The 13,802-nt window shown below is 36.9% G+C and overlaps 1 protein-coding gene across 1 annotated transcript in view; it reads right to left on the minus strand.

Moving 5' to 3' along the window:
* Nucleotides 1–13,802, minus strand: part of LOC150081587 (netrin receptor UNC5C-like) — a 383,853-nt gene that overhangs the window by 112,750 nt on the left and 257,301 nt on the right. Inside the window, exon 7 of the mRNA XM_090379449.1 lies at nucleotides 3,782–3,931. Within this exon, the coding sequence (XP_090235575.1) occupies nucleotides 3,782–3,931 (150 nt within the window). The remainder of the gene's footprint in view (nucleotides 1–3,781; nucleotides 3,932–13,802) is intronic.

Here is a 13,802-nt window from a genome sequence, read left to right on the forward strand (position 1 = left end):
CTGAAAAAAATTCTACCCCTTGAGCCTTGCAGAATCTTTCCAGGGCCAAATTGATCGACAAGGCTCTCATCATATACTCCCTCCTATCGTGTCTGGGCAGAATTGCAGACACTTTCAAATTCAACCCTATTTCACGGCTTTTTTTCAACAGTGACCTGTACTTGTTAAGCAATTCTGCCGGTCTCCTACTCTTGATATCATTAGTGCCAACGTGTACAACTATATCACCTTTTGTGCCCTTAAAAGATGATATCTGCTCTACAACGTCATCAACTTTGCCCCTGGCAGACATACCCTGGTCCTGTTCCACCTATCCTTTTTACAAAGCATGTTCCCCGTTTCCCTGACAATAGAGTCACCAACAACTATTAGTTCCTTCGGGACCAGCGCATTCTGCCTTGGGGGTTGCCTCTGTGTCACGCGATGCCCACGTGCAAGCTCTGGCGTTGATGTGGGCAGCTGAGAGCTTGATGGGCCCCTCAATTTAGTTTCTTCGAGGGCATCCACCCTGTCCTTCAAGCTCTCATATAGGCCCATAAGAAGGCTGAGTTGTTGCCTGATTTCGATTCACTCCTTGCATTGTGCACACACAAAGACATCCCCAATGGCAATATTTAAATTCTATACAGTGGGACCAACTGATGATGTTACCAACAGCAAACTCAAAATGGGAAGCATTCAAGGAACTAATCTTGGAGGCTACCAGGCTATACATACCAACTAAGAAATATTGTTCAAGGTTTAGCATTAGCATTAGTAGAGGCATTTGATGCAAGAAAGCAAGCTTATGCAGCATCAGCCAAAAAAAAAAAAAAAAAAACCCACTTCCACTTCACCCCTCTGTTCGCTCAAAATACCTGTCCAGCTGAGCCTTAAACGTATTTAGGCTATCAATCTCCACTACAAGGGATGGAAGTCTGTTCCACCAACCAACCACTCGCTGGCTAAAGGCAAATTTCCGCACGTCTATCCTACATCTGTCTTTCCTCAATTTGAATTTATGCCCTCTCAGGTGATTTTTCTGAGCTAGAGGAAGAATCCCATCAGCATTGAGCATGCTTAAACCATTCAAGGCTTTATACACCTCTATCAGATCACCTCGCTGGTGCCTAGTCTCCAGACACTGTAATTTGCAAAACTTAAGCCTTTCTTCGTAAGAGCACCCCTTTGTTCCATTCACTAATCTTGTTGCCCTTCTCTGTACTCGTTCCAGCAGCTCTACATCCTTCTTGAAATGAGGCCTCCAGACCTGTATACAGTACTCTAGGTGTGGCCTGACCATTGCCTTATACAATGGAATAATCACCTCCTTATCCCTGCTGGAAAAATTCCTGTATATCATTGACAATACTCCATGAGCTACTCTTGCAGCCCGTCTGCACTGCTCAGAGAACTTCATATCTGCCTGCACAACCACCCCCAAGTCCCTTTCATTCTCTACCACTCTCAGTGTAGTACCACAGAGTTGATACGTTGCTCTGGGGTTGCTGTTTCCCATGTGTAATGTTTGTTTAGTGCCTGGGTGAAATTTACCCCACATGTATATTAACATTTCCAATATTTTTCAAATAAATGGGGAAAATCAAGTTAAACTGGGTTAGTGCTAAGAACAATTTGCAAATAACATCCTTTTGCTTTTTTTTAGCAACTGCATATCCCAGTTTTAAATATTGAATTAATTTAATTTAATATTTTTTGTCTTTTTTGTAATGCAATACTTTTTTTTTTTTTTTTTTTTTTTGCAAGCATTACATCAACATTTAATATTTATCTGTATTTTAAAAAAAAAGTCTTGTGAAAAATATATCATTTGTTTCTGCGTTAATGCCTTCCTCTTACATATATTTTGTGGCCTCTTAGTTTAATGGTAAATGCATTTATAGTCCTACTGCCATGAGAATGAACCCAAGGTCACTGCTATATACAGGGTGTCTCAAAAATATTGGTACAAACGTTTAGGGGAGGTAGGTAACATCTAAAAAAATGTGAATCACATAGGAACCCATAACCGTAAACGTCACGGGAAAGTAGTAGCAGAGGCACAAGAAGCAGAAATGACACAAGACAGTATTAATTAGTAGCAAATATTTATTTGACATAATATTAACAATGGAGTACGAGATCGATGCATTTCATGATGTTACAACAGATGCTCGAAGGTTCCACCATGAGACTCGATGCATGCGTGACACCGGCGCAGCATGGACTGGCGGACACGGTCGAACACACCTGGAGTTTCTTTGACAGTAGCAGCAGTGCAGACGAGTCTCGCCACAAGATCCATTTTCGTCTCCGCAGGCGATTCATACACGATAGATTTGAGGGCCCCCCACAGAAAGAAATCGAGGCTCGATAAATCAGGTGAGCGTGGGGGCCAGGCAACATGTCCACCACGGCAAAATCCATCGACGCCCAAAACGCCTGTTCAAATGGTCACGAACATACCTTCCCTAATGGGCAGGTGCCCCGTCATGTTGAAACCAAATGTTGCATCTCACATTTGCTGGAACATCATCAAGTAACCCTGGTAGAACTTGTTCAAGAAAGATCCGATATTTAGCGGAGTTCATGCGGGATGGTAACAGGTATGGGCCGACTAAGCAGTCACCGACCATACCTGCCCACACTGCGAAGCAATGTTGTGCTGCATAGGGGCACACACAGTGTGGGTTGTCGTGAGCCCACACATGAGCATTGTGCTGATTGAATAAGCCTTCCCCAGTGAAATAAGCCTCATCTGTGAACAAAACACAGGCTGGAAAATTCAAGTCTTGAACACTTTCTTGGAGAAACCACTGCGCAAAAGCCACACGTGCAGGATGATCTTGGGGGAGCAGTAACTGAACCCTTTGGAGATGAAAGGAGTGTAAGGAATCATCGTGCCAGACACACTGTACACTGCAACGAGACACTCCTAAGGCAGAGGCAACGGCACGTGTGTTGGTAGTAGGATTATTCTGGATGGCATTCAACACACTTTCTTCCATGGCGGGAGTTTCCGTTGAACGTGGTCTGCCCGCACTCCTCCTGTTACCTCTAAATGACCCATAATCGCACTAATTTTGATGCACATGCGCAAACAAACGGAGTCTGGTACATGTCTGTCTGGGAAGCATTCTCCATAAATTCGTTGAGCGGCTCGGCCATTGCCCTCTGCTAATCAATACACTAGGTGCATGTATGCCAGCTCACAGTTCGTATATCGATGCATGCTCTTATTGCAGCGACTACTGCTTGAATGAGTAAACCAAAAATTTTTCCTCTCGCGAACTGATGAACACTGCAGTCTACCGACTTACGGTGACGTTTCCGGTTATGGGTTCCTATGCGATTCACATTGCTTTAGATGTTACCTAACTCCCCTAAACGTTTGTACCAATATTTTTGAGATACCCTGTATAGTGTATTTAAGTGTGGAGATTAGTGACCTGAGGAAAATAAGGGTGAATGCAGATGTTATATTAAGACAAAGATTGAAATGAAACAGAACCGATTATTTACATTATTTCATTATACATTTACATGACTGATTTTGTTTAAAATTAAAATTAATCAAAACCAAATTATTTTCATGGTGGTACAACTATGTGTGTAGTAATTTTTATCCTGCATGTGTCAAAATGTGTGTATGCTCCCAGGATAAGACTTGCCCCTGTCCACAGATTATGGGTTCTAGGAAAATATCAAGTACTCCAATAACTGTACTTAATGAATGCATTTTGTTTAATAAAATGCAAATTGTTAAAAAGATTTAATTAAATACTCCAGAAGTGACACCTACCAGAACCAGGCACAGAGATTAGTGCACCTGCCTTGGTCACAGTACCCCAAGCGACACATTCAATGTCCAGATTTGATGGCAATGCTGCAGATTTTACAGATTGTCGCCGTGATGGAGATAATGATTCATAGAGTGATGATTCCAGAGACCCTGCAGATGGAATTATCAAGATATCAGCTACAGCGCTAAGAAAAAAATTATGAGCAAATTAAAGAAGAAAAATTTAATTTAAAAATATTGAAATTTATATAACTTTTTATTATATTATTGCACTAAAATGGTAAAAAGTTTCACTGACTACTCACAGTTTGATTGTTTGCTAGTACTCAAAAACTAATATCAAAATTTTACAGCAGTTCTTCACTTGATTTCTGTATTCATTTTGTGCATTAATATAGAAGTTGTAGAAGTTATATTTTTAAACAAAATTTATTTTTTGTTTAAAAAATAAATTGGTTTTTGAGATTAATTAATAAATTAAAATGATACTTCAAAATTTTATGTTCTACAAAATTTTCAATAATTTATTCAGTTCATTACATCAAAAATGACACAATACCAAAATTTAAATTTTCATTTAAGATAGAATAACCTTAATAGAAACCATCTTTAAATGATTGAAAAACTATCTTAATAGTAGTTTTTCAATCATTTTATCTTAAACAACTGAAAACTTTTGAGTTATTTAAGATGAAATGATTGAAAAACTAAAATACTTATATTTAGTAATTTAATATCAAGATAAATTGAAACATTTAAAATATTTAAATACATATACTGACAAAAACTTTATCTGACATCCATGAGGAATGGGTGGTATTGGTTAATGAAATAAGCCAGTTATCTGGGAATTATACTGTTGTCCTTCTAATTTTCCAAGCATGAACTATAACATAACTTCTTCAAAAAACTAAGCTCAAAATATAAGAAATAATGTAGTTGAGGCTCTTTACAGCAACCTAAAAGCATGCCAATTATTTCAGAATTATTCTATTTTTCATATAATTTTCAATTAAATGAATTGTAACATAGCTTTTTCAAAAAACTAAATTGTTATAAAGCACTTTATAACAATTCCCTCAGGGAATCATTAAAATGGCCATTATATCAATAATTTATAAAATCATAAATGTGATCATTTAATGTAATTCTACTAATAAAATATAATATAATTCAGACTATACACTACAGCATGGGTTCCCAACTTGCGTTCCGCAGAACCCTAGAGTTCTGCCGATAACATTTGGGGTTCCGCAATAAAATTAGTTTTTGAGCTCTAATTAATAGGTTAAAATATGTATAAAAAATTTATTTAAATATAAAGTTTCAAAAATTATTAATATTCCATAGGGAGAGGGGACCTGCACGGCTTGCATTTGTGGAAAATAAAATCCAGTTAGTCTAATGGTGGATGAATGAATCGAATACTTACATTCAATTCTCCCACCACTAGTTGAGTCATATCCCCTGATGAAATCATCTGTAGTGACGTGGGACGCAGCGGTACAGTGTATGAGCGGGCGTATCAGTTATAGATTGGTAGTGTTTTGCACTGCAATCATTTTGTGATGTCTTATGTACTTTTTATATAAAAATCAAGTGGGCATCGTATTAATTTATAATATTATGATTGTGTATCCCCCAAATTAAAATATCATGGATCGTTGTTTGAGAGAAGGAGTTTTTAAAAAAAGTGTAGCAAGCAGTTCACAAGTTTCTAGTGACAAGGAGACTGGTAAAGCGGCTACTGACGAAAATAATATCAATAACATCAATACAAAGTACTAGCATTACTTGTGTAGCAGATGAATCGAGGAAAAAAGAGAAGTGTTGTTTGTCGATACTAAAACATTGCTAAGTCATTAAAAAAAACGTAAATATGACTTGAATTATTTATTACTCGGATTCACGACCACAGGAAATCCCAAGGCCCTTGACACGCTATGTATATTATGCAATAAGACCTTATTTTCAATCCACTGCAGGATGAAGGCCTCTCCAGCAACTTTCCAGTTCCTTCTGTTTTGTGCAATGGCCATCCATTTACTACCCACCAACTCAGGTTTTCTTCTAGCTCCTCTTGGGTACCATTCTGTTATTTTCTTAGTCCATCTGTCATCATGTCTTCGAGCTATGTGTCCTGCCCAAGACCTCTTTACAATTAGATGAGACAACGGATGTTGCAAACCTATCAATTTTATTAGTTTTCGTTCATTATTACTACAATAATCTATTGAAGAAGTTACTCTGTGAAAATTTACAAACTAACACAACAGGAGAAATAATATTTAAATGTATCGACAATTTTATGAAAACTCGTGGATTACGTTGGGAGAAATGTGTCGATGTATGTAACGATGGTGCAAAGTCAATGATAGGACCTGTGAAAGGCGCAGTAATACAAATTAAAAATGTTTCTAAAACACGTATGAGTAGTCACTGTGTTCTTCCTAGACATGCACTGGTTGCTCGAAATATCTCTTCATCTTTAAAATGTAATTTAGATGAAGCAGTGAAAATTATTAACTTTGTGAAAACACGACTGTTAAAAACAAGATTATTCCAAAATATATGTGAAGATATGGGCAGCCAACATACATCTTTACTGGTTCATACTGAAATTAGATGGCTGTCACATGGCAGAGTTCTTATCAGATTGTTTGAATTACGTGAAGAGCTCGCTGTATTCTTACACATTGACAAATTTCTATTAGCAGATCACATTAGAAACTTTTCGTTTTTGAGTCAAATTGCTTATCTGGTGGATATATTCACAAAACTGAATGATGTTTTTCTCTCCCTTCAAGGAAAAAATGTAAATATTTTCAACACAAAAGATAAATTACAATCATTATTACGAAAGTTACAATACTGGACCATGACTATTGAAAAAAAATAATATGGACCCAATTTCAACTCTAAATGACTTTTTACAGGAATCGAAGTGTGAAATTGATGAGGAAATTCGAAAAGAAATTATTTCTCATCCAAAATCAATAACTGTGGCATTAAATGAATACTTTCCTCTACTAAAAGATGACAATAACTATTGGGTTTTCAATCCTTTCAGTATTAAAGAAAAACCAGAGGAACTATTTACTTCAGAATATGAAAATCTCGTCGACCTGACATCAAACAGCCAAATAAAAGTTAAATTTAATGAAGTTTCATTAAACCAGTTTTGGTGTGACTGAAAAGAAGAATGTCCAAATTTATTCAAAAAGGCAATTCATTGCTTGTTGCCGTTTAGTACCACATATTTGTGTGAAAGCAGATTTTTGCTCTACGCTGACAAAAACAAAATACAGAAGTAAGTTGGATGCCACTCCTGATATTAGAATTCAGCTGTCAACAATTAAACCAAATTTTGGAAGAATATTGAGAGAAAAGAAGACATTTAATCCTTCACATTAATTACCAGTTTGAATTAATAATATTTGATTTTCCATTATTAATATGTTTTTTTGTATTTTCAATAAATTATTTTTGATGTGTTGTTTTATTTATAATCAGTAAAAATTGTCAGGGTTCCAAATTTTTTTTATCAAGGTGAAAAGGGTTCCATGATTAAAATAAGTTGGGAACTGCTGCACTACAGTATTAAACAAGATAATGAAGTTTGTGCATTTGCATTGATTTTATAATGTAGTAAGATTAATTTGTAAATTACATATACAGTAGTACATACATAATGTATATATGTACATACAAGTCAAGGCATAGCCATATGCAGTAACTGGTTTCAGACTTTAAATTCAGGTCTTCTGGGCTTTCCCAATGATTAGGGAGGAAAGATCTCTATGTAAGAGATGTTTCCCACTAGGAGAATGGCAACCTGCTGTTTTGCCTTTTTTTTTTTTTTTTTCCTCTCTCTTTTTTCTTTCCTCAGCACTACATTTCTCACCTTTAAATGTAGGCATTTTATCCATTAGCAATTAAAAAAAAAAAGTTTGGTTTTGTCAGTACTGAAGATGTCATTTTGACTGTACATCAACGAGACATTTTTGAAATGATTCTCCTTCCATACCTTTGGCATATTCAGTATTGATGGCTTAATTTTCCTACATATTTCTGAAAGACAACACATTACCAGTCTCAAATTTCTAGAACCATCCCCTTGAAGATTTGAAATCTTCAGTACTCATCGGATGTGAAAACAATTTAGTCTTAGTTTTTAAAAGGTCTCCCCTCTCTCTATGGGAAAGTTTTTTGCATGCATCATCACAGCCATTCCAAAAATAACTTTTCAAGATTCAGATACTTTACCTTTTGTGCTCTTATCCTACCCAGTGTAGCAGCTTTTTCTAAGCTTTCAATCTTTTGTCAAATGGTAATTTCAGAATGGTAAGCAGTATACTCTTAGGAATGATGAACTGTTTAGTGTTGTCAGTCTTTAAACACCTACCGTCATTTACAGCTTGAAATATCTTAATTCTGTCTGCAATTGTCAAAATTATTACTTCATACGAATCATACTGATAAACATACTGTCTATACTTACTATATAATGAAATGAACCTCTAGTTAATTTCATTATGTCAACAAGTGTAAGAAATTGTCAATGGGCTTCAATTCAGTGCTTCAATAAATTAGCACTCTCATTCTCAAATTCTTGTATTTGAGTATGAGGTTACTACCATGTTGGTCAAGATTTTTGCAGCTCTGGCGAACAAAGTTTTCATATATATTTAGTCGTTTTATTGACTTAATTGTTATACTAAATTATTTTCTATAAGTAGCTTTATAGTTCTAGCCAAGCTCTGTGGTTTATTTTGAATTTAGATAGTGATTTTGAAAGTTAATATTTAGTGTCTGTAGATTTTATGTTCGTAACTTGCCGTCATTGTTATATGATACAGAATACCGTAAGGCAGCGGTTTTCAAACTTTCTGAGCCCACGCCTCCCTTGACCTGTAAAATTTTCCCGGTGCCTTCCTTGAAGTAAAGGAACTATAACTGTGCAATTTCTTATTTTTAATATGTTAATACAATAATTATTAATACTACATGAAATAATAAGCATCTGTAGTTCTAAATTACTAACGTAATTTAGAACTACAGATGCTTATTATATAGAAGTTGTAGTTCTAAATTATTAACGATTATTATCAGTAAGTAATCACGCCAAAAACAATAAAAAACACAATCGCACACCGCTGAAACCATATTTTCAACCATGCAGCTAATACTATACTATGCAATCTACCTATATATGTCATACACAGTATGCACTAAATTATATATATTACATTACATCATATCAATCATAATTCATCAATCCATTTCAGCAAAATATATTTTTTTCCACATGTTTATCTTATGTTTATATTGAAGTTAGAGTGAGACAGGTGGCGGTAAATGCTTTAAAAAATAGGTTATAAAATTTAATATTATGTTATGAAAGTTTATTTATATATGTTATGTTATGAAAATTACATTTCTGTTAAACTTTTTGTGCCTCCTTTTGCACTAGTCCGTGCCTCCCCTCCTCAGGGAGGTGCGTCTCCCAGTTTGGAAATCGCTGCCGTAAGGTTTAAAGTAAAATTAGATAGCAAAATACGTAGCAGTGTTTTAGAAATCAGTTAGATTAGTATAGTATTATCAATAAAATTTATTAATCTTATTAAATTTCATTGTTAATTAAATTATACTTAAACAGAATCATGACCAGACTAGAGCAGCAAAGAGCGTTCACAGAATAGCCAGAGTGCTGTGGCTCATGGGAGAACCAAAGGGGGCGATTCTCCCATGCATCACAGTCTAAAACAATGCGTGAAATGTTTGCAGATCTGTCTAGAACAGGACATGATCTAGCCAAGGAGGATGTCTTTGTGTGGGCTAGATGCCTAGTGTCAAGAAATTAGGTGCCAACTCAGCGTTCTAATGGGTGTCTATGAGAGCTTGAGGTGTAGGGTAAATGTCCTTGAAGAAATTAATATGAGGGGCCCATCAAGCTCTCAGCTGCCCAACTCAATGCCAGAGCTCACTCCTGTGCATTAGGCAACACAGCGGCAATCTCCAAGGCAGAATGTGCTGGTCCCACAGGAACTAGTTATTGTCAGTGACTCTATTGTCAGGAAGACAGGGAATATAGTATGCAAAAAGGATAGGTGAAACAGGACCAGGTTATGTCTGCCAGGGGCAAAAGTTGATGACATTGTAGGGCAGATATCATCTTTTAAGGGCACAAAAGGTGATATTGTTGTACACGTTGCCACTAATGACCTAAACAGTAAGAGAACTGCATACTTAACAAGTACAGGTCAATGCTGAAAAAAAAAAGTCAGGGTTAAATTTGAAAGTGTATGCAATTCTACCCAGACATGATAGGAGGGAGTATATGATGAGAGCCTTGTCAATGAATTCAGCCCTGGAAAGATTGTGCAAGGCTCACGGGGTTGAATTTTTTTCAACGTGGTCTGTGCTTGCTAACAGAAGAGATTGCTTCTACAGGGATGGGATACACTTAAATAGAAAGGGCACAAGAATATTTGCTGATGCTATCGAGGCAGTATTAGATGGGTTGGAAAACTTCTAGTTTGGAGGAGAGGGATTCACAGACTAAAAGATTAACGGTAGCCAAGGAAACACGAAAGTGATTCTTGCACTGCTTCTATTGTAATGAGCAGCAGCCTAGAGAGCAAGTTACTGGGGATTTCAAGAGCTGCTGGGAGTTATCATGGAACAAGTAAATACATGGGCTGTGTTAGCGTAACTAAGAGTAGGACAAGTGCATGTATACTTACATGTTCACTAATGCTAGAAGTATAGTAAATAAAATTTTGATGATCAAGACATCAAAGGCAGATATTGTTGGGATATCAGAGACATGGTGTCACACAGATATAAGCAGTGCGGAATTGGAATTTGGGGAGTACAATGTGTACAGAAAGGACAGACAGAGTAGGAAGGGAGGAGGGGTTATGCTATTAGTTAAGAAACGCAAAATCTAACAAAGTGTATCCAGTTGACATGGGTGCACAGTGCAATGTTGAGTCTGTTTGGTGTGATGTAAACACTGGGAAAGGGAAAATGAGAGTAGGAGTATGTTGTTGTTGTTATTATTATTATTAGCCATATGGTGCAAGGAAGCCTGAAGCTTATGCTGCATAAGGCAAAAAAAAAAATTCTGAATTACCCTGAGAGAGAGAGAGAGAGAGAAGTAGAAGGGAATCATCAAGAATGATGATATCGAACTCCGGACCCTGGGTGTGGCAAGCCCATACTCACCAGATGTGAGCCCTTTATAGGCTTAATGACACTAATGAGTACAATGAACAGTTTAAATCAGAATATCTTGTAATGGAGGATTTTAGCTTTCCAGATATTGACTGGAACTTGTGGATTGGTCACTCGCACACTAGCAAGACTTTTGTGGATTTATTGGAGGACTGTTTTCTACAGCAACATGTTCGAGGGGCAACCAGAGGGAGTAATACCCTTGATCTGATTATTAGCAGTGATGATGCATGCTTTAGGAATTTGCAGATAAAGGAACCACTAGGTGACAGTGATCACAGTGTACTGATGTGGGATTTACTTAAAGATGTAACTATGATCAAGAGGAAAGGGAAGGGTTTTTGTTTTCGTAAAGGTGACTACAGAGGTCTCAGACAGTTTTTAAATTCTATAGCCTGGGATCAAATGACGATGTTACCAACGGTGAATTCTAAAGCCTTCAGGGACTTAATCTTGGAGGCTACTAGGCTTTGCATACCAACTAAGAAATACTGTTCAAGGTTCAGGCCTAAATGGATGTCGGATGAATTAATGAGGCTCCTGGCAGAGAAGAAAAATGCATGGGATGCGTATAAATTATCAGGCAACACAAAAGCGTATCAAATGCAATATGTATTATTGCATTTAGGTACTTATGTATCTATCAGTTTAGTGTATTTTTCTTAGGTTAAATTGAATTTAAATAGAAATCATGCCTCAGACTAGAGCAGCAAAACAATGGACTCAAATTAGTGGAGTGCTGTAACATGGGGGAAAACAGAAGAGGTGGTTCTCCTACAAATCACAGCTTAAAAAAATGTATTAATTGTTTGATTTTTACAATTCTATCTGAAACGAGACATGATGGAGCTAAGGGGATGTCTTTGTATGTGTGTGATGCACACTGTGCAAGGAAATTAGGTACAAACTCAGCATTCTGAATTATGAGAGCTTGTAAAATAGGGAAGATGCTCTAAAAGCAATTAAAATGGGGGGGGGGGCTCCATCAAGTTTTAAACTGCAACACTCAATGCCAGAGCCCTCACTTGTGCATTATGCAACACACCAGCAATGCGTAAGGCAGAATGTGTTTGTCCCAAAAGAGGTAGTAATTGTCGGTGACTCTATTGTCAAGGAAATGGAAAATATGTTGTGCAAAAAGGATAGGTGGAATAGAACTAAGGTATGTTCCCAGGGGCAAAAGTAGATGATGATAATGTTGTAGAGCAGATATCATCTTTTAAGAGGCATGAAAGGTGATACTGTTGTACACATAGGCACTAATAATGTTAAGAATAGGAGACATGAGGATTTAATCAACAAGTACAGGGCAACATTGGGAAAATATCAAGAGTTAGGATTAAATTTGAAAGTGTCTGCAATCCTGCCTACACATGATAGGAGGGAATACATGTTCAGAGCCTTGTCAGTCAATTCGGCCATGGAGAGACTGTGCAAGGATTGTAGGGTAGAATTTTTCTACAGCGTGGTCTGCGCTTGTTAACAGGAGAGACTGTTCTTACAGAGATGGATAAACTTAAATACAAAGGGTGCAAGAATATTCGCTAATGCTAACAAGGCAGTGCTAGGTGGGTCAGAAAACTGATATCCTGGGGGGGATACACAGAATATATTTTAATTATAGCTGTAGGCAGAGGTGAAAGTGATTCTTGCACTGCTTGTATTGGAACATGCAGCAGCCTGGAGAGCAAGGTCACATTGGTCCACTCTATGACAGTGGTTTAACTGTTGATGATCCTGCCTATGTTGTTGACAACTGAATAGGTATTGTACATCTAAATTCATGCACAAGTTCTTTACTAAGGGAATTCCAGATGTTAACCAGAATCTAACAGGGAGTTGATTGGTTGGTTAGTTGTTGTTTTATGGCAGACTGGCAATTAAGACCAAAATGAGGCAAGCCAAAATACAAAAAGGCACATGAAAAATATATCTGGTTAGTTAGTTAGTTAGTTATTTGGTTTTTAGGAGCATTAGCAACTAAGGCCATACTGCTCCGGGATATGTGATAGTCATTCCCCGACCTTTCCGCATCCTCCGTATTTGGTGGTGATGGGCTCGAACCCCAGTCTAATCAAGAAGTGTGTGCTACGTGCTGCTGCTCCTTCCCACCTGGCTATGGAGGCGCCAATATATCTGGTAACCTAAACAGGTTACCATGTCAAAATATGGATATGTATATCAAAATACAAAAGTATAAATTCAAATAAAAAGTTAAAAATGTTAGACATATCGCCTTTGTCATTTAAAATCAAACTGAGTGTAAATAGTTCGCTCAGCCAGATTTTAAATTTGTAAAATATGAATGATGTCCAGTGGTAAAAAGCAGACATTCAATAAAAATATGAATAAGGTTAAAATACTAGATTTACAGTTCTTGTACATAGGTGGGTCATCTGCCCTCAGCAAACAGGAGTGTGTCAGATGACTGTGACCTTGAACTGCCACTGTGTGATTACAGGCATGATACTAATGCTATATCATAACCTTGGGGGGTTCGAGCCCGTGACCACCAAATACGGAGGATGCGGAAAGGTCAGAGAAGGACCACCGCATATCCCAGAGCAATATGGCCTTAGTTGCTAATGCTCCTAAAAAAAAACCAAAACCAAAATCATAACCTTGATATAGCATTAGTAGTGACATATGATGTAAGAAAGCAAGCTTATATAGCATCAGCAAAAAAAAAAAAAAAAAAAAAAACTCACTTCCCATTTCACCTATTCATTCCCTCCAGGTTTGTGTAATTCTACCTTGAATTTATTTACACTATCAAACTTCC

The sequence above is a fragment of the Mastigoproctus giganteus genome, chromosome 8, assembly GCF_048544385.1.
Source record: "Mastigoproctus giganteus isolate SK-2022 chromosome 8, ASM4854438v1, whole genome shotgun sequence".
NCBI lineage: Eukaryota > Metazoa > Arthropoda > Arachnida > Uropygi > Thelyphonidae > Mastigoproctus > Mastigoproctus giganteus.